This window comes from Thermobia domestica, chromosome 6, assembly GCF_964235325.1.
Source record: "Thermobia domestica chromosome 6, izTheDome1.hap1.1, whole genome shotgun sequence".
NCBI lineage: Eukaryota > Metazoa > Arthropoda > Insecta > Zygentoma > Lepismatidae > Thermobia > Thermobia domestica.
The window spans coordinates 195,274,888-195,299,192 of record NC_137459.1 but is presented as its reverse complement, the minus strand read 5'-3'; the positions used below and the strand labels follow the sequence as shown (position 1 = coordinate 195,299,192).

At 36.1% G+C, this 24,305-nt stretch overlaps 1 protein-coding gene and 1 non-coding gene across 2 annotated transcripts in view; both read right to left on the bottom strand.

Annotated features, from left to right (window-relative positions):
* The window catches only part of AGBE (1,4-alpha-glucan-branching enzyme), a 99,901-nt gene that overhangs the window by 3,777 nt on the left and 71,819 nt on the right, over positions 1-24,305 (bottom strand). The window contains exons 9-13 of the mRNA XM_081762544.1: positions 22,237-22,408; positions 19,635-19,844; positions 13,485-13,656; positions 12,824-13,008; positions 7,422-7,670 (exon numbers count right to left, since the gene is read on the bottom strand). Coding sequence (XP_081618670.1) covers positions 7,422-7,670; positions 12,824-13,008; positions 13,485-13,656; positions 19,635-19,844; positions 22,237-22,408 — 988 coding nt within the window. The remainder of the gene's footprint in view (positions 1-7,421; positions 7,671-12,823; positions 13,009-13,484; positions 13,657-19,634; positions 19,845-22,236; positions 22,409-24,305) is intronic.
* TRNAG-CCC (transfer RNA glycine (anticodon CCC)) lies at positions 10,812-10,883 on the bottom strand. Its single transcript has one exon. It is a non-coding gene; the product is annotated as a tRNA-Gly (tRNA).

The following is a 24,305-nucleotide window of genomic DNA, read 5'->3' as shown; positions in this document are numbered from 1 at the left end:
GTTAGTGTTATTTAACATATTTAGACACTTGTACAGATTTACCACAGCTTTGTTACCCTCACCACGTGCAACATCGTTCCCCCCGCCAATGATTATTAGTGTGTCTTTCATACTCATATCCTTGCACAGTGAACCACAGTCTCTCATTGTTTCACTCATGGTGGCACCCGGCTTCGTGATACATGACACTTCATAACTGTTGCTTAATACGTCTTTTAACAGAACTGCTGTGTTTCTGGCGTGACTGTCCCCTAGAATTAATATTTTCTTATTTCCACTTTGTTTGCTATTCTTCTGTCTAGGGTGACGCTTTTCCTCATGCATTGTTTTCGTAGGTATGTTTACCGTTTCTTGTTTGCCTTGCACACTTTTTACTTTTCGATTTTGGTTTGTTGTCACTTCGATGTACAGTAGCTCATACCGGTTTTTCACTGGAATTGAGTATTTGGTTTTCAACGCATCCTTTGTTTTAGCCTCATTATTTTTCAACCTTTTAGTTTTATTTACACTACTGCTACTACATGCTGCCTGCAACTTAACTTCTTGAGTAACACCTTGCACTGCAAACTTAACCTGTTCACTTACTTGTTTTACATTATATCGTAGTTCAGCATTTTCGGTTTTCAAATAATCCACTTCACTTTTTAAGGCACACAACTCTTCATACAATATACTCAAAATTTCAGATGAAGTACACTCACATTTATCATTTTCTTTAGTAGGCCTACCTCGATTGTCATTTGTTTCTATTGAATTTAAAGCTCGCATATTTTCTGGGCTGAAATGCGCAACAACTTCCACTTTATTTTATTCTAGCAGTATTATGGTCAGCAGCAAATGACCATATTTCGTTTGTTCACCACAAATTTCACTCGGCGAGAGCTGGGACCAAACCAGAGACCCCACGAACAAGAAGTGAATGATCTACCACTGACCCACCGCAGCCCAGTAAGGCCCTATCCAAATGTATACAAACAGTATACAAACTATTCGGAGTATTGTACAATTTCCAACATAACATTTAATTAATCTCTACGAAAAGTTTTTTTACTGTATATGGTTTTGCCCTACGTTCCCATGCACCAACCACGATGTACATTTTGGTCACAAAAACCTAGATTGCCTCCCAGAGTCTTAAGTCTGAAATGTTGAACTCGGATCCTTACGTCCCTCGGATCTGCTTTTACAAGAGAAACCTACTTGTCCTCTATTCTGCTATAGGGCAAGATGCGTATTCTATAATAGAAATAGATCATCTGAATATTGCTTGCAAACCAATACGCAAGTGGCATGCAAAAATCATAAAATGAAAGAAATAAAAAAAATTCGAAAACTGGCGTACTGCATGATACCGGATTCAAGCCTGCGGAGGGTATACAGAGCAGCAACAAATGAACTGAGGCGGCTAACGGTCGCGCGATATTGGTCTAGTGGATGGGGTAACGGATTTGCGTACCAACATGGGTCCGAATTCTGTCTGCAAAAGTGGCCTTCTTTTCCTTTTTTTCTTTCTTTTTCTTTTTTCTAAATAAAGAATCTGCATTTTACTGACAAAGAGCATTCGTGTTTGAATGTAAGGAATTTGTAAATATACTAGAAGATATGTCCGTTCTTCGTAGGGGAAAATAGGTTAACGAGAAATATTTGAATCCCCTTCCCACTTAGAATACTTTTCAATGAAAGTGTAATGATAAAGAAAATACTCTACTTTTGGCATAAATATTGAAACATTCTACCCCCACAGAATAAGCCTTTAATGAAATTAATATGATTGAAATACTTAGGTTGAAGTGGGTGCTATCTATCTTCCAAGGGTCATTTCAAATGAGTCAGTTTTCTTGACTCCAAAACTTATGAATTCGACAAAAATCACGGTCATTTTCGACATTTTTTACCTCCCCCCACTCTCTGCTGATGGGGATGAACTTGGACTTAAACGGCATTAGGAGCGTCACTATTCATTTCAGCGACCCCCAAAACTATTGATTGTACACTAATATCAGTTGTTCTGCATTATTTTTACATGTCACTCTTTTCAAATAACACTCGTTGTGGTATCTTACCTCCACAGTATATATCAATTAGAAGTCATATATCTAAGTTTCGTAAAAATTGCTCCAGACATTCCAAACTTACCCTGGAATATGCATTCGTGTACATACATCCAAATATATAAAAAGATATGCGAGCAACGCCTAGGCGCCTGTAAATTCCCAATCCAATTGACATGCCTAAACTTGGAACTATACAGGGTGTTTCAAAACAACACCGACAACGTTTGGGAGGTGATACTTGACACCAAGATGGGGCAAGTTGGTTACAGGCATATAATTTGAAGTACTCACCTACTACCTCTACAAAAATTGTTGCGGAAGTACCGCAGGATTCTGAAACATGGATATTTGGATAGGGTACATTCTAGTTCCTAAGTGAAGTCTTGACCTAACTACGATAGGTCCCATAGAAGTAGAGGTACGGACCCTTAAAGTTATTTTTTTTAATGTTTTCGGCAGCCTATAACTCGGAAAGGAAGCATTGGTGCACCTAGGTTGGTCTATACATGTGTCTTATCTTGTCAAGAATCACCTCCCAAACGTTGCCAGTGTTGTTTTGAAACACCCTGTATATCATAGCGAATGTAACCTAATAGCCTGAAGAGCCCAAACAATGGATTTGACACTAATTTCAGTCATTTGGGACATTTTGTTTTTCATTCCCAAGCCGATGGGGGCTGAACTGTGACTTTTACGCTATCGAATGTAGAATTATTAATCTGAACGACATCGATAACAATATAATCGACACTAATATCGGTCGTTTTCGATTATTTTTACATTTCAGCCGCTTTCCGCCACCCTGGGGAGGGGGTGCTAACAGGGATTAAACGTAGACTTAAATGGTAAAGGGAGTGTCGCCAATCAACTTAGGTACCCAAAAACTATGGATTTGATACTAATATCGTTTTCGATGGTAGTTTTTTATTATTTTTTTTCTTCATGTCACTATTCCCCCCTGCCCATCAGGGATACCAATGGGAGCTGAACTTGGATTCAATTGGAATCGGAATTGTTGCTTTCCATCTCAGTGACCCCGAAAACTATGAACTCTACACTAACATTGTTTTATTTATTTTAGGAGTGAGAAGGTCTTACACCTACTGAGGACTGAGGTTGGACTTAAAGGGCATCAGGACTGCCACCAATAAACTTAGTGACGCTGGAAACTGAAGATTTAACATTAATATCGGCCGTTTTCTATATTTTTACATGTCACTATTTCACCTACCCCCGCATGCTGGTAAGGCTTAAATCGGATGCAAACGGCATCAGAAATGTCACCATTTACCTAAGCAACCCTGAAAACTATCGATTCAATATCCATATCCGCTGTTTTCGACACTTCTTATATCTCTTCTCTCCTAATTCCCACATCCATCCATCCATACATACATACATATATTTTTATGTATGAAGAAAAGATTCATACAAAACAAAATCACAATTTTTCTAGTTTGTAAGGTTAAATCCGGCGCGAAAGATAATATTTGTTTCTCGGCAGCTTATGTGGTGCCGATTCCACGTTAAGAATATGTCGGTTTCATATAATTTCGGTGCTGAAATGAACGCTAAACTCCATCACAGCAGGCTAATGTTTCCTCTTAAACAGAACGCAATACTGATAGATGTTCATTCTAGGAACTATTTCTTTAGTATTTCGGGGAATCACACACGGCACATGAGGAATCCTTGTGTACGGAAACAAATGGTTGGTAAATACAATCAATACTAACAAAAGTGTCCATTCTGCATACAGGTATAATAAGGGTAATAAACATAAAACCGTAAATTTGAATATTGTAGGAATTGTCCACCTTGTTAAGACTCCAAAAACAAGGGGATTCTCAATTCGACCTGTTTGTATGTTGTGGGTATGTTCACGTTGGTGAATCTATTTTGACGATTTTTTTCTTGTATAAAAAAGTATAATTTCTCAGTGGTTCTATATAAATTTCATGAAGATTTATATTAGTCTTCGGACGTACACTATAAAATACCACAACAAGTGCAGTGTGAAATCGATAATTAAATGATTTTTAATTTATGTATATACACGCATAACTTCAATATAGGTGGGATGACTAATGATTTTCCTCTGAAATAGTATACTTCTTCGGTAGTTCAATCTATTTTGTGGAAATCTACAGGTAGTTTTCGAATTGAAGGAGCTACATCATGAAACACGTCAACGGGTGCAGTTTGCGAATCGCAATTAACCGACTTCAATGTGTGCATGTTCACGCATAACTTTAACATATGTACGTCAACTTTAATGATTCTGCCCTTGTTTGAAATAACCTACTTCCCCGGTAGTTCCATGTAAATTTTATGGAATCCAGCAAAAGAGTTTGGAGTAAACTATGAAACAGCTGAAAGAATTAGTACCAAAATTGTGTGTATGTTCAGGGATAACTTCAACGTAGGAGCACACATTTTGTTGATTTCTTGTTTGAGTTGAGTTGATTTCGAGTTTAACGTCCCTTTCAGCAGCGAGGCTATATGAGACGGGACCTACTGATTAACGTGGAATCCAAACCACATCAGCTCCCGTCGGGAAGACTTCTTGTTTGAAGAAAGTATGCTTCCTCGGTGATTTCACGTAAATTTCATTAGGGAAGCTAGACCACGAAACTCCTCAATGGCTGACATTGTAAATACCCTTTTCATTGCGTGTATGTTCACGCATAACTTCAATACAGATGTACCGATTTTGGTTATTAGTTTTAGTTTCAAACAGTATACTTTCTCAATAGTTCCACATAAATTTTATCTGAAACTAATGATAATCTTTGGAGCTACACCACGAAACTCCAAGAACTGATAGTATTCATACTGTATGACATGATAAAAAGAACTACCCGAGGCAGGTACTAACTGTATTCGAAAATTTTAAACGGTTCATCCGTTTTCCACGATTTGATCACAAACAGACAACGATGCTTTGAATGTGACTTAAAATATATGTATAGAAAACAACCCCTTTCCCCTTTTAAAGCGATAATTTTCAAGAATACTGGACATGTGTCCGCTTATTTATAATAAGTTTATATACAGAGTTTCGCTTTCCTAACTTAACGGGCTTGTGGGATACTCGTTTTTCTTTTTATTCCATAAATTTTGACCCCCATACCGCCTTAGGCTACGTATTTTAATTAGAGTGACATGATAAAAATTCATTGCGAGGTAAGTGACAACTATATCCAAAAATGAATTTTGAAAAGTCAGCCATTTCTCCGTTTTGCGATCATAAACAATATTAATTTGAGGTATATTTTATTATTGACATGCATTACTAAAGAAAAAAAAAAATTCAATAGAATTTCTCCTTTAGGAAATAGTTTAAAAGTTGCAAAGATTTTATTTTCCACATAATGAATGCTTTTATGACTTTTCTCCCTAATGTAACCAAAATTTTGAAATAATTTTAAACTATGACATGTCATGAAATAACATTTGTATTTCACCCCTCTTTCTTTCTCTCACCACAAAACTGCATCATGCAAATGTTCTGCATGGAATGCAGATTCAAGGATCCAAGGAAGGTCAGCGAACAAGGGCATTGTAGTGGGAATATTTGAATTGGCAGTAAAACTATTAACAAAATACGTAACACAAATGGATCGTCATTGAAGCTTATTTGCAGTTATGATGTTACTTCCATATCTTTTTTTTTTTAACCGTTTTAGATTTAAAACATAAATCATGTATCAAATTGTCGACTTCATAATTAACAGGATTTCCCTTCACGGTAGCTACGTTTTGATCGTACCCCGTATAGGCACCAAAATTACGATATGCATATTAAATAATTATCGTACAATTTCCAACCTTATCAGTGGCAAAAATGCAGAGGAAAAGAATCGAACTTAAAGGAATTCGTAAGGATCTACTGTCATTTTTTTGTTTACGGACAGTTTCTGGAAAGTAGTATAGGTTTTTGTGACCATAAATGTACAATTACAATCTCAAGAGTTTTCAACAGCTGATACATACATCATAATTTTGGCGTGGAAGATCCGGGTTCTATTCCCGGTGGGATCTAATGTGGTTCGGATTCCACGTTAAGCAGTATGTCCAAGTCTCTCATAGCCTCGCTGCTGAACGGGACGTTAAACTCAAAATCAATCAATACATCATAATTTGTCCGACGTACTAAAAATCTAATTGCCTTTAACTGATAATGATTTGACAAATCTTGATTGATGTGAGATATGCATCTTCGTTAAAGGAAAGTGAGGTTTAGTAACAAAGATACTAATACTTTCAAATATGCTGGAGATTTATTAAATACTTATTTTTTTTTTTACAAATAATCGAACTGCTATAAATTTTAAATGTTTATAAATTTGATATCTAAATTATTTGTTTCGAATGTATAATTTCTTGTGTGGTTTTGTTGCCCGAGTCGTAGGCACTTTTCTGGAACGTCATTCCTCTTCTGGAATTGAGTAATGCACAAAGCCGTTGCTTAAAAATACCTGGACAACTTACTGCTAGACGTTTAATGAATATTTGTAGGAAGTTTTGTATATAAATGTGGTAGGAGATAAGCAATAATGTTAAAATTTAAGAATTTGGCTAGTTGCTCAAAAAGCAATTATTGAGAATAAGAAAGAACTATATATGGAATGAATATGGAATATGTGAGAATATGGAATGAGAAAGAACTATACTCATGTTGTGCAGTAATTGTTAACAAGTATAAGCTGTACAGCAACCACTCACGTCAGGTACTCAGTAGTGTCATCACTATTATTTATCGTTGAGTTGAGAATTACCGGTAGATTCTAAACGTCAGTTATTCTTGACAGTAGTGTGTCATGGAAAGCGAATGCCAGTACAGTAGTTCAAATTAACCAGGATCATATCTGACCACAAAATAAAGAGTCAAGTGGTCAGTAACGTTGAAAATTACACTCCTTTTCATATTTGTTTTATCCGAAATTGTACTGATCATTGGGAGTAAACTGCTTCATATCTTGAAATAGACAACTTTAACATTAACTTACAGCAAACTGTATACAAATTATACTTTTTTTCTCGAAAATATTGGATATTAGAATAAGCAAATGTATCAGAGGACATCCACTTTCAACATGGCTATATTGTTAAATGTTACATATTGACAATACATTCGGAATCAATACCAACAATCAAAATTTATTTGTAAAAGAGGAAAACGTGTGAGAAACATTTCCAAGCCCAACTAATAATAATAATAATAATAATAATAATATCACACTCTCATGTTATTCCAACTAATTGAATTGGTCTTATTTTAATGCAATTAATAGTCCTTACGTATTTTGAAGAGAGAAAGAAAGATGTGAAGAGTAATTGTCCTGTGCTTTTACTAGCTCTTACCATTAGTGAATCTCTTCTGTTTGCAAAAGGTTCTCCCAGAGTAAAGTGGTAAACACTAGTATCTACTCTCTTATGGCCCCCAAAGATTTCATCATCTGATGAGAGGACAACTCTATATTTGCCTGGGATGTCGACTCCTATTTTATAGTCTGTGAAGCTTTGTGTTGGATGGAAGTTGAAAACAAATAGGACCTCTGCTCTCTCAAAAGCAATTACTTTGTCACCTTCGTGCTTCCAGCTCACATATCCCTATATAAAAAAAAAGTAATACATCAATAAATAATGAAGTATTTGTGTATAAAACACTACATCACTCAAATATTTACAATCACAACATTTATAACATATTGGACCCTTGCCGAGTCGCTTTTAGCGTTGCATTAAGAGCTTGACTAACGCCTGATGCTAACTTCTGTACTCAGAAACACGTTCGTGAAGTTAACGATTTATATCGAAAAAGGAAAGCCTTGGCGTTTTCCCAAGGTTGTCCAAACACAATAGGAGAAATCAATATAAGAGAGAATAGGTCCTCGTATTCTCTTAACGCTCTTATCTAGATTTCTCGTAACATGTTTGGATAATCCTCTGAAAAGTCGTGGTTGACATTTTCGATATAAATGGTTAAATTTGCTAACAGATTTCTAAATGCGAAAGTTAGCATCACGCGTCAGTCAAGTTCTTAATACAACGCTAAAAACGACTATGCATAGGCCCCATTGTATGTAAATTTGACCTACATGCGAGTACAGCATGAACCATGTTACTATACATGTTTCGTTCTGTAAACATCACATTTTTGTATTATCCCTTCCATGTATATTTCTTCATTTTCCCTTACTTCTTAAGGACTTTGGTTTAACAAAACTTTATATATTTACCCTGTTGTCCGTCCGGGAGACAAAAAGCGAGAACTACTTTTGATGGATCACCACTAAATTTGGGCAGGAAGTACAGGGTCAAAAGCTAAGAACCAAGTTAGTTTTTGGAGCCGATATTTAAAAAGGAAGTAGCAGAATCTATCATTTACGGTTTTATCTTTGATCACCATAAAGCACAAACAGTAACAGCAAGAAATAGTTTAGTTCTATCGATTAAGCTTCCCAAGGATACATATACAGAAGATTGTATGCTTTATTTACACGATTTTTGACGCGCAGAAACCTTACATACCGCGCCGCCACCTCGATCATGTTCTATTGGACCTCCAGCATTGAACTATCACACAGCATCGCAGTTTCCATTGCAGCAAGCTCTGACGCAGGATAGGCATGGGAATTCTGTCCCACTCCTCCATACACACTTTCCATAGACCATCCATGGAGCGCGGGCGGCGATGTTGAGGACCTCGTTTCAACATTTAAATGCGCAAAAATCCATTGGACTGGCATTTTTTTTTTTTTTTTTTTTTTTTTTAACAGGAATGTCTTCACAACATGGAATGACACGAATTCCTAATTCCTCTGTCATTTACAAATAAACACGTAGTGATGTTCTGGCAGTATAATTAGAAGCCTTTTCCAAATAGATCACCTGGTTCGCGTCCATTCCATACAATCGTGGGATGTCTCTCCGATAGATAGGTGTCAGAATGGATTGTTGGAAGTACCTTGCATTTACCTTCACGTTTTTGTCCACCTTACGTATCAGAAACTTAATCTCATATCCGAATCTCGTAACCACCATAAAGTCACGAGGGAAACTTTCCTTGCACTGACAAACAAAGTTGCTGTGCCACTTTACAATCAGTGTCACGGTATGTGATCGTCCGAATGTGACCACCAGCAGTGAGGTGGACATATGATTCATCCATTGTTACAATTTTCTTCCATTTGGAACCCGCCAGGTACTTTTCATACAGTTTCCTAAAGTTTGACTTGCGTTCGGCAATGCGACACGGTAGTAGGTTGTTACATGGACCTTACGCACACTTCAACCTGAGGCGCTTGCAAATTGTTTTGTTCACAGTTAACGGTGTGAGGAGGAATCTGTGGCCCATACCACGTTGCATCGGGGGATTTTCTTGGCATGCCAATCGATGCATCTCCCTTAACACTACGGATGTCACTTTGCTTGCGCCCCTTCTCCTGGTGGCTTTCGTGGGTGAATGTTTCGTAAGGGCAGGGGAGTCATTTCAGACTTCGCTTGAGGGGGGGCAAGAGCACCACCGACATAGACTTTCACGTTTTGTATTAGTATATTACTAGACAATCTATTAAAGTATATGTAATCCGCAAACTCTTGGGGGGGGGGTAACTGCCCCCTCCTGCCCTCCCTAAATGACGCCCATGCGTAAGGGGAGTCTGTTGTGTGTAAGGGTCACAATAGCTTTTGCAGTAGTCACCCCGAGTGTTAACCCATCCTCCGGACACTGTTTCCCAATATGTATGTACGAAAACTTAGCACGGAAAAGGGCCATTACGTAACCCTCCCAATACTGGTTGATTTTCGGCGCCATTTGATAACACTACCAACACTCACGCATCTACAAGATCAGACAACACTGCTCCCATGCTCCCACCAGCGAACTCAGTTGCAGTTTTTTTTTTCTTTCTTACTGGTACTATGTTAGAGTATTACATACTGTATTTCAAATCTGCATGTTAAACGAAAACAGACTCTCACATTTATTGTTCAATGTTGCAAAGTAAGGATGCTATAGTATCACAATCATTCCGATTTTGGAGACCTCTACAGTAGTAATAATGCACGTGACATGGAGTGGGAAAATTACATTCAAAGCAACTTAGTTTTGGGTACTATACTCATGATATAACACATTTAGAATATTAGGCACAAAGTTACCAGGGACATCTTTAAAAAAAAGCTTTATTTCAAGAAACTTAGATAACTATAACATCCAATCACATAGACTGTTTCCAATAGACGTCAGGTGAAAATCTTAATGCTGTTTACAGCATTATCTCAAACCATTCCCGGGATATAAAATTGGTCAAATATCCAGCACTGCCTGTATTTGTACTTACAACTACCAAAAACTATTGTTAGGATATTAGAGAAGAAAAGAACGCAATTATCGTTTTAAACCTTTCCCACAAAAGTAATTTTTACAGTATAGCAATTTCTCCCCGTATCTCCGAATCTCCGAAACGGTTTGAGATATCGGATTGCTATAGACGTAACTATACATTTTTTTTTCGTCTACTGTGAGACATGTAATTTCTTAAATGATACTATCAAAGTGTGTGTAACTTTGTTCCTATTCATTCGAAAAATAAAATGAAATCTTTCAGTTTTACGTCCCACGTTTATGCCGGTTAGGCTAAAGGAGACGATTATGAGAAATGAATGAAATTGTGGAATGAAGTGGGAGGAAACGGGAGAACCCCGAGAAAACCCACGAACACTGTTTTTTCCACCACAAAGTCCACACGGCGCGAGCTGGGATCGAACCAGGGACCTCAAGCACGGGAGGTGAACGCTCTACCACTGAGCCACCGCGCCCCCATTCCTATTCATTCGAAACATGTCATATTATAATATTGGATGCTAAAAGTATTTTGAATGTGCAATGCCCCATCCGTCTCACTTGTGTTATTACTAATAAATGCTACTAGCGCCGAGCTTAGTGACATAAATCTTTTCAAGCATGAGGCTAGTCTAACCATTCAGGATGTCCAAATTTGTTTCATGAAAGAAATACTGAAGTTGTAGAGGCCTCCAAAATTTGGAGTTTGTAATACTGTAGTGCTCTTAGTTTGTAATATTGAGTAACAAATGTGGTTTTGTAAGTTTTCGTTTAACATGTAGATTTGAAATATATACGTGGGTCAATCAGAAAGTTAGTTGCACTCCTTCGTAAATATTTTCGGTCAAAGGCTACTTTGATGAAACTGTGTGGCAACACTGCAGACATGTAACTGTATCGTGTGACGTGACGGCTTTCACGAGGCAAGTGGAGGTGTTCTGATAAACAATCGTAAACATGTCTCGGCAGCTGCAATGCCATCTAAATTGGAAATGCGTGCAATGATTCGTTTTTTGTGGGCGAAAATGTGTAACTGCACTGAAATTTATCGGCAGTTGCATGAAGTGTATGGTGAAAATGCAATGTCACCAGACGATGCAGATATTGATGCTGCTGAGCGCGAAGGAAGACCATCAAATTCGGAAATCGCTGCTAGCATGAATACATGCATTCTTGCAAACAGATGCATAACAATAGACGAAATTGCAAATGAACTGGGTATTTCTCATGATAGTGTACATAACATTATTGTCGATCAGCTGAAAGTTAACCAAGTTTGTGCACGATGGGTGCTTCGTCTATTAACGGCGGAACATAAAGGGAAGCGTTCTGCAAGTGCGTTTGACTTTCTGCAACGTAACTAAAAGGAAGGAAATGACTTTTGGACAAAATTGTGACCGGAGATGAGACTTGGATTCACCATTTCTCACCTGAAACAAAACGCAGCTCCCTCGAGTGGAAACATTCCACTTCCCCGATTCGAAAAATGTGTCGAACTGTTCCACCTGATGAAAAAGTGATGATAACGCTGTTTTTCGACAGAGAAGGTTTGGTGCATACAGAGTTCATGCCAAAGGTTGTCACAATTAATGCATTTTCTTATTGTGAAACACTAAAACGATTGCGCAAAGCACTTAAAAATCGATGGCCAAGTAAACTGACCAAAGGCATTGTGCTTCTGCATGATAATGCAAGACCGCATGCAGCAAAACAAACGTGCGAACTTCTGAAAAAGTTTCGGTGGGAAGTATGGGATCATCTTCCTTATAGCTCAGACCTTTCACCATGTGACTTCCATGTGTTTGGTCCTATGAAAGACGAACTTTCAAAGTGACAATACCACTCGAATGACTGGGTGAAAGCTGCAGCCCAACAATGGTTATCGGGCATTGGACGGGATTTCTTTGCAGAAGACATAGAAAAACTTGTACCACGCCTCGACAAATGCTTAAATAACGGAGATAAATAGGTTGAAAAGTAGATTGTGAATGGAATTTTACGATACAAATAAATTTATTGTAAAATTTCTATCCTGTTTTATTTTCTTAAGCAGTGCAACTAACTTTTTGAATGACCATCGTAGTAACCTGACGTAGTGTCATTGAAAAAGTAACAACTATTCTGGGTTGGAAACACTGCTAATCTGGTGGTAATGCTGAGTATGCCAAACGACTTTCCAGCTTGATAAATGCTTTGTAAAACACTTCAGGATTTTTATTATGAATTAGTTTAGAAGCTACAAAGGCGCGTTAAATTAGGTGGTCCACCATACATAAAATAATTTTATATAGGCGACTTCCTTACAAGCAATTTTTAAAATTAATATTTAGATTTGAATTTTGACACCCTAACTTTGCATTATATAAAAAGTACCATACCATATTCAATTACGCTTAATTGTGGCGAGATCACTTACGGGATCTGCGTGTAACCAGCCGTATTTTTCTTCCAAGTTATTCATAGCTGCATCAAATGCATTCAGATATTTGTATTTCAGCAGATCATCGTCCACTAAATGCCACTGACGCCGAGCGTAGTGATAGGAATCGTTGTTTCCAGCGCGAGGAAAGTCTAACCATTCAGGATGTCCAAATTCATTTCCTGAAAAAAATCAACCATATTGTAGAGAAAATACATATACAGAATACTTATTTAATTCCTAACTCATAGTATCCGACTTCATAATACAGATTGTGTTGTTTCAAGAATCCTTCCTAGCAGACATCTTCAAAACATAGGATAACTTAATTTTTTTCTGTCTCAAAACTATGTTAGTGATGCTAATATGGTCAAATATTTCTTACATATCTAATTGAACTTCATCAGGTATAGTGAAAATACTCACATCTCTCTCTACTGCCCAAACTGTAAATTGGTATTTTCTGCAGAACTTTTACAGCTGACCATAAGGTCTGCTCTGCTCAGGTACTTGTTACATGTAGGAAAAACTAAGCCTTTCAACTTTCAGACCAGCTTTGTTTAGAGAGTTTTTCAGTTTTACTTCCCCCCCCTCCCCCCAGTTATCTTCATTTATAAGAAGTTGACTCATGAACGTGCATTGTGGTACATATACTTACCCATGAAATTGAGATAAGCCTCTCCTCCCAGACCGTGAGTAATAAGTCGAATCATCTTGTGAAGAGCAATTCCACGATCTATAATAGGCGATGGATCAGATATTGTTGACATATGAGTATACATCTCTTTGTCCATCAACCAAAATGCAATGGTTTTGTCACCAACAAGTGCCTGCCAAAACGTTAACAGATTGAAGAAAATATATCAGTCACAGAGGAAGCAAATAAAATACTTAACACGACTCGTGTGCACAACACGTTAAAGGTACATTTTAACAGTTCGTAAAACACGGACTTTCTGGAAACGATGGATCATACTGGACTCATTCCGAATCTCTCATTTTCTCATAATTACTTCTTTGCCAGAAGTTTCACTATTTTAAGTGTCATTCTAAATGTCCTTCAGCATGCTATTTTACCTCCTTCGGGCTAGGATAAATTATATATATTTATTGTCTATCTTCTATATAATAGTGCTGTCTGACAACATAGGCGTAGCCAAGATCAACTTTATGCAAGAGGCAGGGATATGACCACGGGGTGACGCCCCTCAAAAGACTTCCTGGACCCTCAAATGGAGAATATTTATAATAGAACAACTTAAAATGTCCATTCTTCGAACAGGAAGAATAAGAGTTAATGAATATAAAACTGGAAATCTGAATATTGAAAAAATGCCCCACTTCTCCTCTTTAGAAGCGGAATTTTGAAAAAGCCTGCAACATAGGCCTATGGTTAACTATTTTCTATTACGAGTTTTATATATTGAATTTCATAGCTCCAACTCAAGCAAATCCTCACATTAGGTATTTTCTGAATAACGAGCCGAAAACTTTAATACTAGAAATTGTTCCCTTTAGAAGCTGAATTTTGGAAAGGTTGAAGTACAGTTTCGAATTATTTCAACTACGAGTTTATATGCCGGATTTCATACCTCCAATTTAAATCTCACATTGAATTTTTCTGTATAAAGAATCGTAAATTTGAATATTATAGAATATCCATTTCCCGTAATAGAAGGTGAATTTTCAAAACATGTGTTATCTTATTTTTAATTAAGAGTTTAAAGACTGAATTCCAGACATCTAACCTGAGTGAATCCAGTTTCCCAATAAAGGGATGGAATTTGTAATATAAAAAATTGCTCCCTTTTCCACCCCATTGAGTAGAATTTTTCGAAAAATGCTGAAACACGTATAATTAATGGAGAAATCATAATGCAGAGCTTCACTTCCTAACTTCAGATGCTTTACTTTTGAAAAAAAGTATTTGAACATACTTTCACCTTCCTTAGGATAGTATATAAAAACCCTTCCTTATCGATTGTTTTTATGGCAAAAGGAGTTTCCTGTTCAAATTTTATGTTTCTAGATATAGTAGTATATGGTCTTTATGTTGATGAGTGAATCACTTACTTCTTTATATAAAATAGATATGAAAAAATTCTAAACCGCGTTAACACAATATTAATTACGAACTTTTCAAATGCAAAAATGAAATGAAATCTAAGTTTAACGTCCCACGGTTATGCCGGCTAGGCTTAAGGAGACGGTGATGATGAGAAATGAATCAAATTGTGGAATGAAGAAAGTGGGAGGAAACGGGAGAACCCCGAGGAAACCCACGCACACAGTGTTTGTTCATCACAAAGCTCACTTGCCACGAGCTGGGATCAAACCAAGGACCCATGCACCCTTTTCAAATGCAATAATCAGTGCAATACTGATCAGTGGTATGGTCAGGAATACTTCATGAAGGGCACTCAATTACCATTACGAAAAAGTGCGCTTGCACACACGTATATACTTACAACAATCATTATGTGGCGTCACCGGCTGAAACGTGGGCCATATGGTCAGCCAGATTATTTGATGTGTTCTTGCAATACTAAGTTTAATATTTTCTTTCAGTACACAGAAATCAGGCAAATTGCAGAGAGACAGATAAGAAAGAAATTACTTTTAGTTTTCTTTAGTTACGGTATCGAAATACTGACGACTTTCGCTGAATAGCATTAAAACTTCCTGGCGCTACAACCCACGAAAGGCTATAGCCATACAGATGGCTCACGTTTCACTGGGTGATGCTTGGTTCCTAAGCTCCAATATTTTTGGCTTTCTGAATTAGAGTTAATTCAAGCAGCTCCTCAATGAACTCAATGATGCGTCAATACCGGAACTGAAAATAGAATCACAGATCATGCACACCGAAATCTCACACGCAAACAATTCAGCTATAGGGGAGCTAAATAATAAGTATGCAGTCTATGCATCGCAAGTTATTCATTCTTCCACATCTCGAAATGGAACTTTCGATTCGCTTTTAGTATGTAAAAGTCTAGCCCTACTGAAAATGTCATAGGCCCGCCCAAGCAAAAAATATTGTTTAGTAATACCTTCAGAACAAAAATATATAGAGAGATCAGTAATGTAAATACAACGTCAACATCTGATTAATCAATACTTTTGAAAGGACATATACATAAAAAAGAATAGCCAAGTTTATTTGTAGTCACACGTAGAACGCACAATACACCTTTATTAGGAAATAAATACGGATGGCAGAATTCTCTAAAGCACGGTACTTACAGGAATTGTTTATTAGGACCACACAGGGAATCAATTGGATACGATTTGAGTTTGGCGGTTCGTTCAGCAGCAAGACTACATGCGACGTGGGATAGCGTAACGTGAGATCCGAACCACATGAAGTCCACTGGGAATCGAACTCGAATCTCCCACGCCAAAGGTACATACGATATCCACATAGCCAGGAACGAGCTTAGTGAGACAAGATTGTGTTATTGAATGTCCTCTACGTCGCAAAGCAGTGTGCTTTCAAGCCCCTCTTCAGTCTTGGAATAAGAAATAATCGCAGGGTGAGAGATCCGAGGTATACGGTGGTCGGAGAAGCGTTGTTAAAGGTTTTCTGTAGTCAGAAACTCCGTGATAACGACTGCGTTATCGTTATGCGAGATACAAGTTATTGAGATCCCACGACGGATGTCGTGCCGCAAGTTTTCTTAGTTTTTCGAGCAATTCCTTGAATACAAATTGATTCACTGTCCCTGTGGTACAAATTCCTTATGGACAATATACACTGACAGAAGCTATAGAGCATATATTCCTAAGAGAAGTAACTTACCTTGTACCTCCATATTTGTTTCTTTAATCGTCTTCCTCCCGCACTGAGAACATCGTCAGCAAGTTTTTCTTTTATTATTTTTTTAAATGAAAACGCTATTGTCGATTTATGTGGAATTCCATAACATGTCTTAATTTCGTTGCTCTAATGTAGTTGTCACTAAATTCACTTTTAGTGACTCGTAAACACTGTTTTTCATTGGTGGATTTAACACTACGCAAAATTATTTTGAATTTTGGGACTTATGTGGGTGAACACTTATTTTTGACTATGTACAGCTCTGACATTAAGATTTCTTGTATTCAAACTAAAGTTCTTCACTTCTTATTAGTTTGAATAGAACAAATTTTAATGACAAAATGTTCACAAGTGTTCACCCACATAAGTTCTAAAATTCACAACACTGTTCAGGAATTACATTTCTGGTTATCGAGATCTATGGCCATGTTAGCTCGTTACGTATAAGGGATGACATCCCACCGTGTTCACACTACGCGAGGAATGTTGAAGGAAGGAAGCAGCCTAGGACCATTATATTAGGTACTATCCGGGCATTTGCCTAGTGTGAATGAGGAAAACAGAAAACCTCATTCAGGATGGCTGGCCTAAAAAAAAAACAAAAACACTAAAAACTTTTTCGACAGTCTCCCTCCCTCAGGAAATCTAACAATGTTAAATCCGCCAGTGGAAAATAGTGTTTACAACAACCCCTAAAAGTGAATTCGGTAACAATTAGACGAGAGCAACAAACTTGAAACACTTCTTGCGGAATTTTACGTAAATAGTTAATTTAAAGAATAGTATTTTCACAAAAACAGCGAGTGCACAGTAAATACAATGACAATTAGGGGATAATCAAAAATCGAAATTAACTCTACGGAATATTCTGTCAATTAATCTTTGTAAGAAAATTAAAACTACAAGAGGAGACAAAGGAAAGAATCAGGTGACGCAGAAAAAAAAAAAAAAAAACTTTTACAATGTTCCCAGCGCAGAAGGTAATATACGATTAAAGAAATAAATATGGAGGCACAAGGCAAGTCACTTTGCTTATAGACAATCCTGTTGGAATCGAGAAACGCTATCAATTGTTTTCACTTTAGATTTGAACGTTCTTGCTTTCTTCAGAAATGGTGATTCTTGTGTGTGTCACTCTGCAATATGTCGTTTTGTTTCCGGACCATACTAGAAGACCGGTAATCACAGGCTGTACAAAGTCTGGCTTAGCTTTGAAACGTTCTAAGAATGCACGGAAAATCCCCAAACGTTGCTCGAATTGAAAAGGAAGACAATCTTGGGCAGAAGTTTTGCAATTCTGCATCTGCAAGCTATCGGTTACAACCTCATGAATTGATATTTATGAGATGCTCAATTTCTCTCTTAATAAATGGACATTTAGGAGTCGGTATCGAACAAATGGCGCACACGATCCACATTTTTCTGTTTTCGTCGTGGCACTGTGCCTGGAGCGTCGTTTGTCCTCTATATTTAAAAGCTTGCGCTCTGGACATGAACTCATTGCCGTAGGCTGCTTTTAATTTCCACAGTCTCCGATCCAGATTTACCGAGGTTTATGCAAAACTTGACAGCTTAATATTGCTCCATATTACTTGCCATTGTTCCTGTGACGCGCATCTTGCGTAGAGATTTGGTTCAACAGTTGTTTATTCACTCACTACTTCCTATCGGCTAATTCGCCACCGCTGCACAGCCGATGGTTACTTCTCCCCCCTCCCCCCACACCAATTTCCCCGTCAAGTACGTCTGCTTTTGACAAGGACGCCAGTCCTCTTAATTTTGCATGGACCCTGTATATAGCTACTGAAAATGACATATCGACACTGAAAAATATAGTTCTATTTCTGTAAGTACTAAGTTGAAGGGAACATAAAAAAAATTAAAACATAAAAAAATATATACTTTGAACATTAGTATAAAAAATATTTCCTTCGACATTCATCACACGGAATAAGTACTCATTTTATAATAACTTTTACGGCTTGAAAGGGTTTAAATTCCCTGAGCACGAGAGAATGAAGCGGTTTTCAGTAAATATGGCACAGGTATGTGACTTGCTATCACTTTTTTCTTTTCTTTTAATACGAACTTGTATGCAATGACCAAGAATAATTTTACAATTACGCGATCATACGGTACTCATAATCAAGGGATATTGGCAATTAATGTAACCGGTTGTTGTTATAAAGGAATATGTGCCATTTAATCATAATGAAACAAATTCTCTTTTAAAGATGATCGATCCAGTTCATTCCCAGATTCAGTAAATGAATATCCATCACTCATTTTTGAATAGTTTGTTCTGTGCTCTTCCCTAGGAACGTTCTTTCATACGTCTAGTTAAATAACTCAAAAACATTTTAATTACTGACAGTTTTCAACTTACGGAAATAGATCGTTCCAAAACCCTTTACGCGAGTCGAAATTTAGACAAGTCAAATTTTTATCCAACCTAAGATTTGTCGCAAACGTTCTTATTAAAAAATTAAATAATAATAATAATAATAATAATAATAATAATAATAATGATAATAATGATAATAATAATGCTGTTTAATAATACTGCAACGCAAAACCTTAATGCTTTATAAATAGGATGCAGAATCTTATATTCTCACAACGCAGATGGTTATATTATATAATATATATATATATATATATATAATGTAAAACTATTAGCAACAGTTCAACAATATTTATCTTTCTAATTATCAGGATTATTAACGTCCAAGTCTTTAAATGGAGCATCGACGACATCGGAGATTTACTACTTACTTCAGATTTAAGTATTATTCGTAAATTTTACGTATATTGAATTTTTTTACGCAAGTCTGAATTCGTTTAGCTCGGAAATTGTCTGTATATCAATATGACTGTTTTATTTAACAGTTTAAACATCTTTACGTAAAATGTGTATCGAACTAAGACACTAAAAACTTAGATTTGCAAATCTGCTCTTAGAAAAATAAAATATCCGATTATATTTACCTGGTCATGAGATTCAGCATATGCAACAGCCTTTTCCATCCACCGTCGGTTTGAGAGAGTAAAGACAATATTACCCATTTCCCAATCATCGTCTTTAACCTCTTTCAAGAGTTTGATCCATTTATCGGGTATTGCCATGGCTAATCTATAGTCAAAGCCAGTGCCACCTTCTGAAACTGGTCGACAAATTGCTGGCATTCCGGACACATCCTAAGGCATAAGAATTTTACTAGATGAAGTTACGATAGCTTTCAAGTTAATCTGCAATGTAGAAAAACTATTGACTGTGACCTACATCTAAAATGGGTAAGAAAACAGTACAGATTACAATACTTCCCCATGTACTAAATTTATATAACAGTTCTGCAAAACGAAACATACTGAACATATAACAAACCGAATATGTAACTGTTAGACTTTCGTATATTTCACGTAAAGACAAGCAACCAAAGCACAGTGAAAGTACACAAAAGCACGTTAGAAGCTATTCTGGGTACAACTACAATATATACTAAAACCAAGTCTGCTTAAGCTATTCAAAAAGACGTTAAGCATAGGGAAAGGAAACAAAGAAAATAAGCCAAACTTCAGAACGAGAAGTGCAGATTACAGAGAATGAAATTTCTTATGAGAATTTGTTGAGGCCAATGTTGGTAATAAAGCAGTGCAGAATGGACTATAAGGCGGAATGGTTAGCACAATCTCCTCTAGTGTGCACGGTTTGGATTTAATTCTTAGTGAGCGCAACGGGAGAAATGCTATATCTAAAATACAAGTACACTTTTGCTTTCAAAAATCTATTTTATTTTATTTTATTTTATTTTATTTTGAGTCCGGGACTTCTCTATATTTTTCCTGGTAAGTTTTCGCCAATCGCTGGCAAAATGGCACACAAGAGACAAGTGTTTATGTTGAACACATTTCCTAAACAAAACACAGACATATTCACCGAGTAAAATATATCAATTGTGAACTCGTTCCTCAACGTATATATAATGAAGAACAACATAGCGTAAAATTTAAGATTTTTCTTCTTTAACGAGTGGATAATATGCTTGTCTGATTTTCATGGCTCCCAATCCGATTTCGTTACAATCTTTAACCAACACAACGTAAGCGTATTATTATTATTATTATTACTAGTTGTTCCCAAAACCTTCGGTCCGCTGTATAAGTTAAAATCGTTTTTAATTAAAAGCTCTAATTGTTTATATTAACAAATTTATTTATTTATTTTCTTTGAGTATACCAACAAATTAACATGCAGTTACACAAATATTAATGCTCAAATTTAAATATGGTTACGAACCTTGTTGTAATAATAAACAGTAAAGCACGTCCATGCACCTCCATTTTGAAATAACTAAACTGAAACAACAATTTTTAGGTTCAATTAAGTCGTCACAATAGCTATAAATCGCCAAATTGCCTGCACGATATCGACATCTATTCACATCAGGCAAAGCAAGTAGCGACATTTATTAGCGTGACTGTATTATGTATTAACATAACGCACTGAGACGTTTATAAATAGGAAGAATCCTCATCTACCAGTGAAAGCTCTGATCCTTCAGTGAAGACTATTGTAACCAACTCTTATACAATACAACCGAATTTCTACCTTTAGTTAGTACTAGCTGAAATGCCCGTTCTTCGCGTTTGCAGAACAGGTTTATGGAAAATATTTAAGCCTCCTCTCCCCTTAGGATACACATATCAATGAAACTGTGACCATAAAAAAACCCATAAGTTATTATTTTTGGTATAAATTTTGAACTTCCTATCCTCTTCCCTTTAGGGTACATCCTTCAATCAAAGTTACATGATAAAATCGCATTTTGAGGTAGGTACATTCCAAAATTCATTTTAAACTGTTTAACCGTTTTCCCGTGATGCAATTACAAACACGCAACATAGTTTTCTACGTGAAGTAAAAATAAAGAAAATCCCCCTCCTCCCAAAACGGTAATTGTCAACAACGTCGAACAACTGTCTACTTATTTTTAATGATGAGTTTATACACCGAGTTTCATCATCATAATTCGACGGGGTCATAAGAGACTATCTTTCACATAAATTTTTGAACACCCCTACCCTCCTCAACAGCTTCAGCGTGAAGAAAGAAATGTAAAAAAACACCCTCTTAAAACAGGATTTCTTTAGAACTCGGCGATATGTGCTTTTATTAAGAGTTTATATAAAATATTTCATTTTTCTAACTTGACAGAATTATGAGAAACTAAATTTTTCGCATAAATTTTGACCCCACGCTCCTCATTAAGATACGCATTTTAATGAAAGCAACATGATAAAAATCCAGTTTCAGGCAGGTGATAACCATATCCAAAAATAATTTCGAACTGTTCAGTTTTCCCATGATGCGATTAACAAGAGGATTATTTTCTTTTTTTATATATATATATATATATATATATATATATATAAAATAGATACTGTTTTGCAGAATTATACTAGAGTATTAATTTTCCTAAGTTACTTCTGGTGAAACTGTATACGTGCAGGGTGCAATGACAAAATACATAATTTAGTTCACATTTCAAAATTACAATGTTCGGTAACAAAATTTAGTACTTCTACATACCTCAGCAATTGTAATGATTTCTGGGTACAGCTCATGTAACATATGGTTAGCCAACATCAAATATACTAAAGCTTCTGTATCTGTATTAAGGCCAAAATATTCATCGTAATTTCCACTGAAGCCCTGACCTATACCTCGAGAATGATATAGCATTGAAGTAACACCGTCAAATCTGTGGAGAGGATAAACAAAACCTAACAAAACTAGTAACTATGGTACATGAAAAAATATATACGCATGCAAAATAGCGTGCACTTGTTACTGGAGATATGTAATCGAATAAAAAAATCTAATAGATTTTAACTTTTTCGGGATATTATCATCGCAATTTTTGATACTTTTGTTAGTATTTATCTCTAGTATATTTTAATCAATGACAACAAAGTAGTATATTTTGCTTGCTGGGAGTGAAGCTTTAAGAGGACTAATTCTTTTAAATGAAATGTTAATTACATTGTTTTGAAAATGTTAAGGAATTTGCTTTTTATTTTAATCTTAATTTTAAAAATTATTTTGAATTGAGGTGAATTGCATATTATAATCTCCTATAATGGGTTCCTGCTCAGTTGACAGTTATTATTATTACTATTATTTTACTTCCCAACCTATTGAACCAGGTTATATATTTGATAGGTTTAAAGTGCTGCATTTTCGCCTAAGAGCTGTTCATAGCACTTAAAGTTATTACATTTGCTTCAAGAAAAAGCTTTCACGTTTTCACAAATTGTTATATTCTTTAACACTTCGATTTTTTTTTATTAAACGAAAACAATTCTTTACAAATAAAGATAAAATAATAAAAAATTGCACATAAGCTATCGATAAAAATCACCTTCAAAACTATCAAAGCAAGTAAATGCTAAAAAATGTATAGTGACTGAAGGGGCCAATTCGTTATCGAAAATAATGCTTATCTCTAGAGAAGACAGATCGTAAGACAAAACTAATTTTGTAGGAAGTAATGCCATTTACAAACTTACTAAACAATCATTTGAATTATCTGAAAATATTTTATTAATAACAGTTAAATGGCATGCACAAAAAAAGCGCGAAAGAATACATAAATCGTATACTTAGGTCATTTCTACAAAACCAAGTTTACTTGTATAAAGCGACTTTCAATTTAATCACAAACTATTCACATAAAGTAACTGTGCGGAACACCAATAAATGTAATTTACTTAAATCAGCTTATTTTTTCCTGAAATTAAGGAAAATATTGAAAGCTTGCGGAGCAATAGTAAGTGCGAAGCCATCCGTGCCTTTAGAGCCAAGAAGAAAGTCAAAAATAGGAGAAATAGAACAAAACTTATTTTATATAGTTATCATCAACATAGAAACACCTGGAGAATATGCAACTTATTCGATTAACATGGTGTGGGACCATTATTAGCCTGCAGAACACCTCTAATTTGTCATGGAATAACTTTCAGAGGAAGAGTATATCATTCCTCATGCAGTGCAGCATTGCTTCGTTAACAAGCATGGAAGAGGATACCTGCCTCCAGAGTATAAACTACAAAAATGACCATAGGTGTTTAATAACGTCGAGGTGTGAGAATAGTACGGGGAGGGAAACTTGTTGAATTTCATCCTGATGTTCATGAAAACACGCCTCAACAGACCCATCAATGTTAATTGGTGCACTGTCATTTTGTGAGAATTATATCACTGGTAGTAATACTCATTTTTTTCTCCTGTGAGTTCTATAGGTTGCACCACTAGAGCTCTGTGCGGATATATTCTTACTTTCTGTGAGGATAGCGAATAAAATCGCAGATATTCGTGGAAAAACAACCCTGAAGTCTTTGAATTAAAAGGTAATTACTCTTTTGGGGCAAATAACCGCCAGATCAAAACGGCTTCGTTGGGTTTTCTTTTCTTTGAGCTCATAAATATGAAGTATTAATGCAGTTTTATAAAAATTTATATGGGTGGCGTATTCTTTCTGAAGGACTCTCTCCATTTCATCTTGACGTTGTGAACACAGCTGCTAATCTCTTGAGTAGTGAGATTAAAAATGAATAAGTATTTACTCTGAAATTTGCTCAAGACACGGTATTACAAAC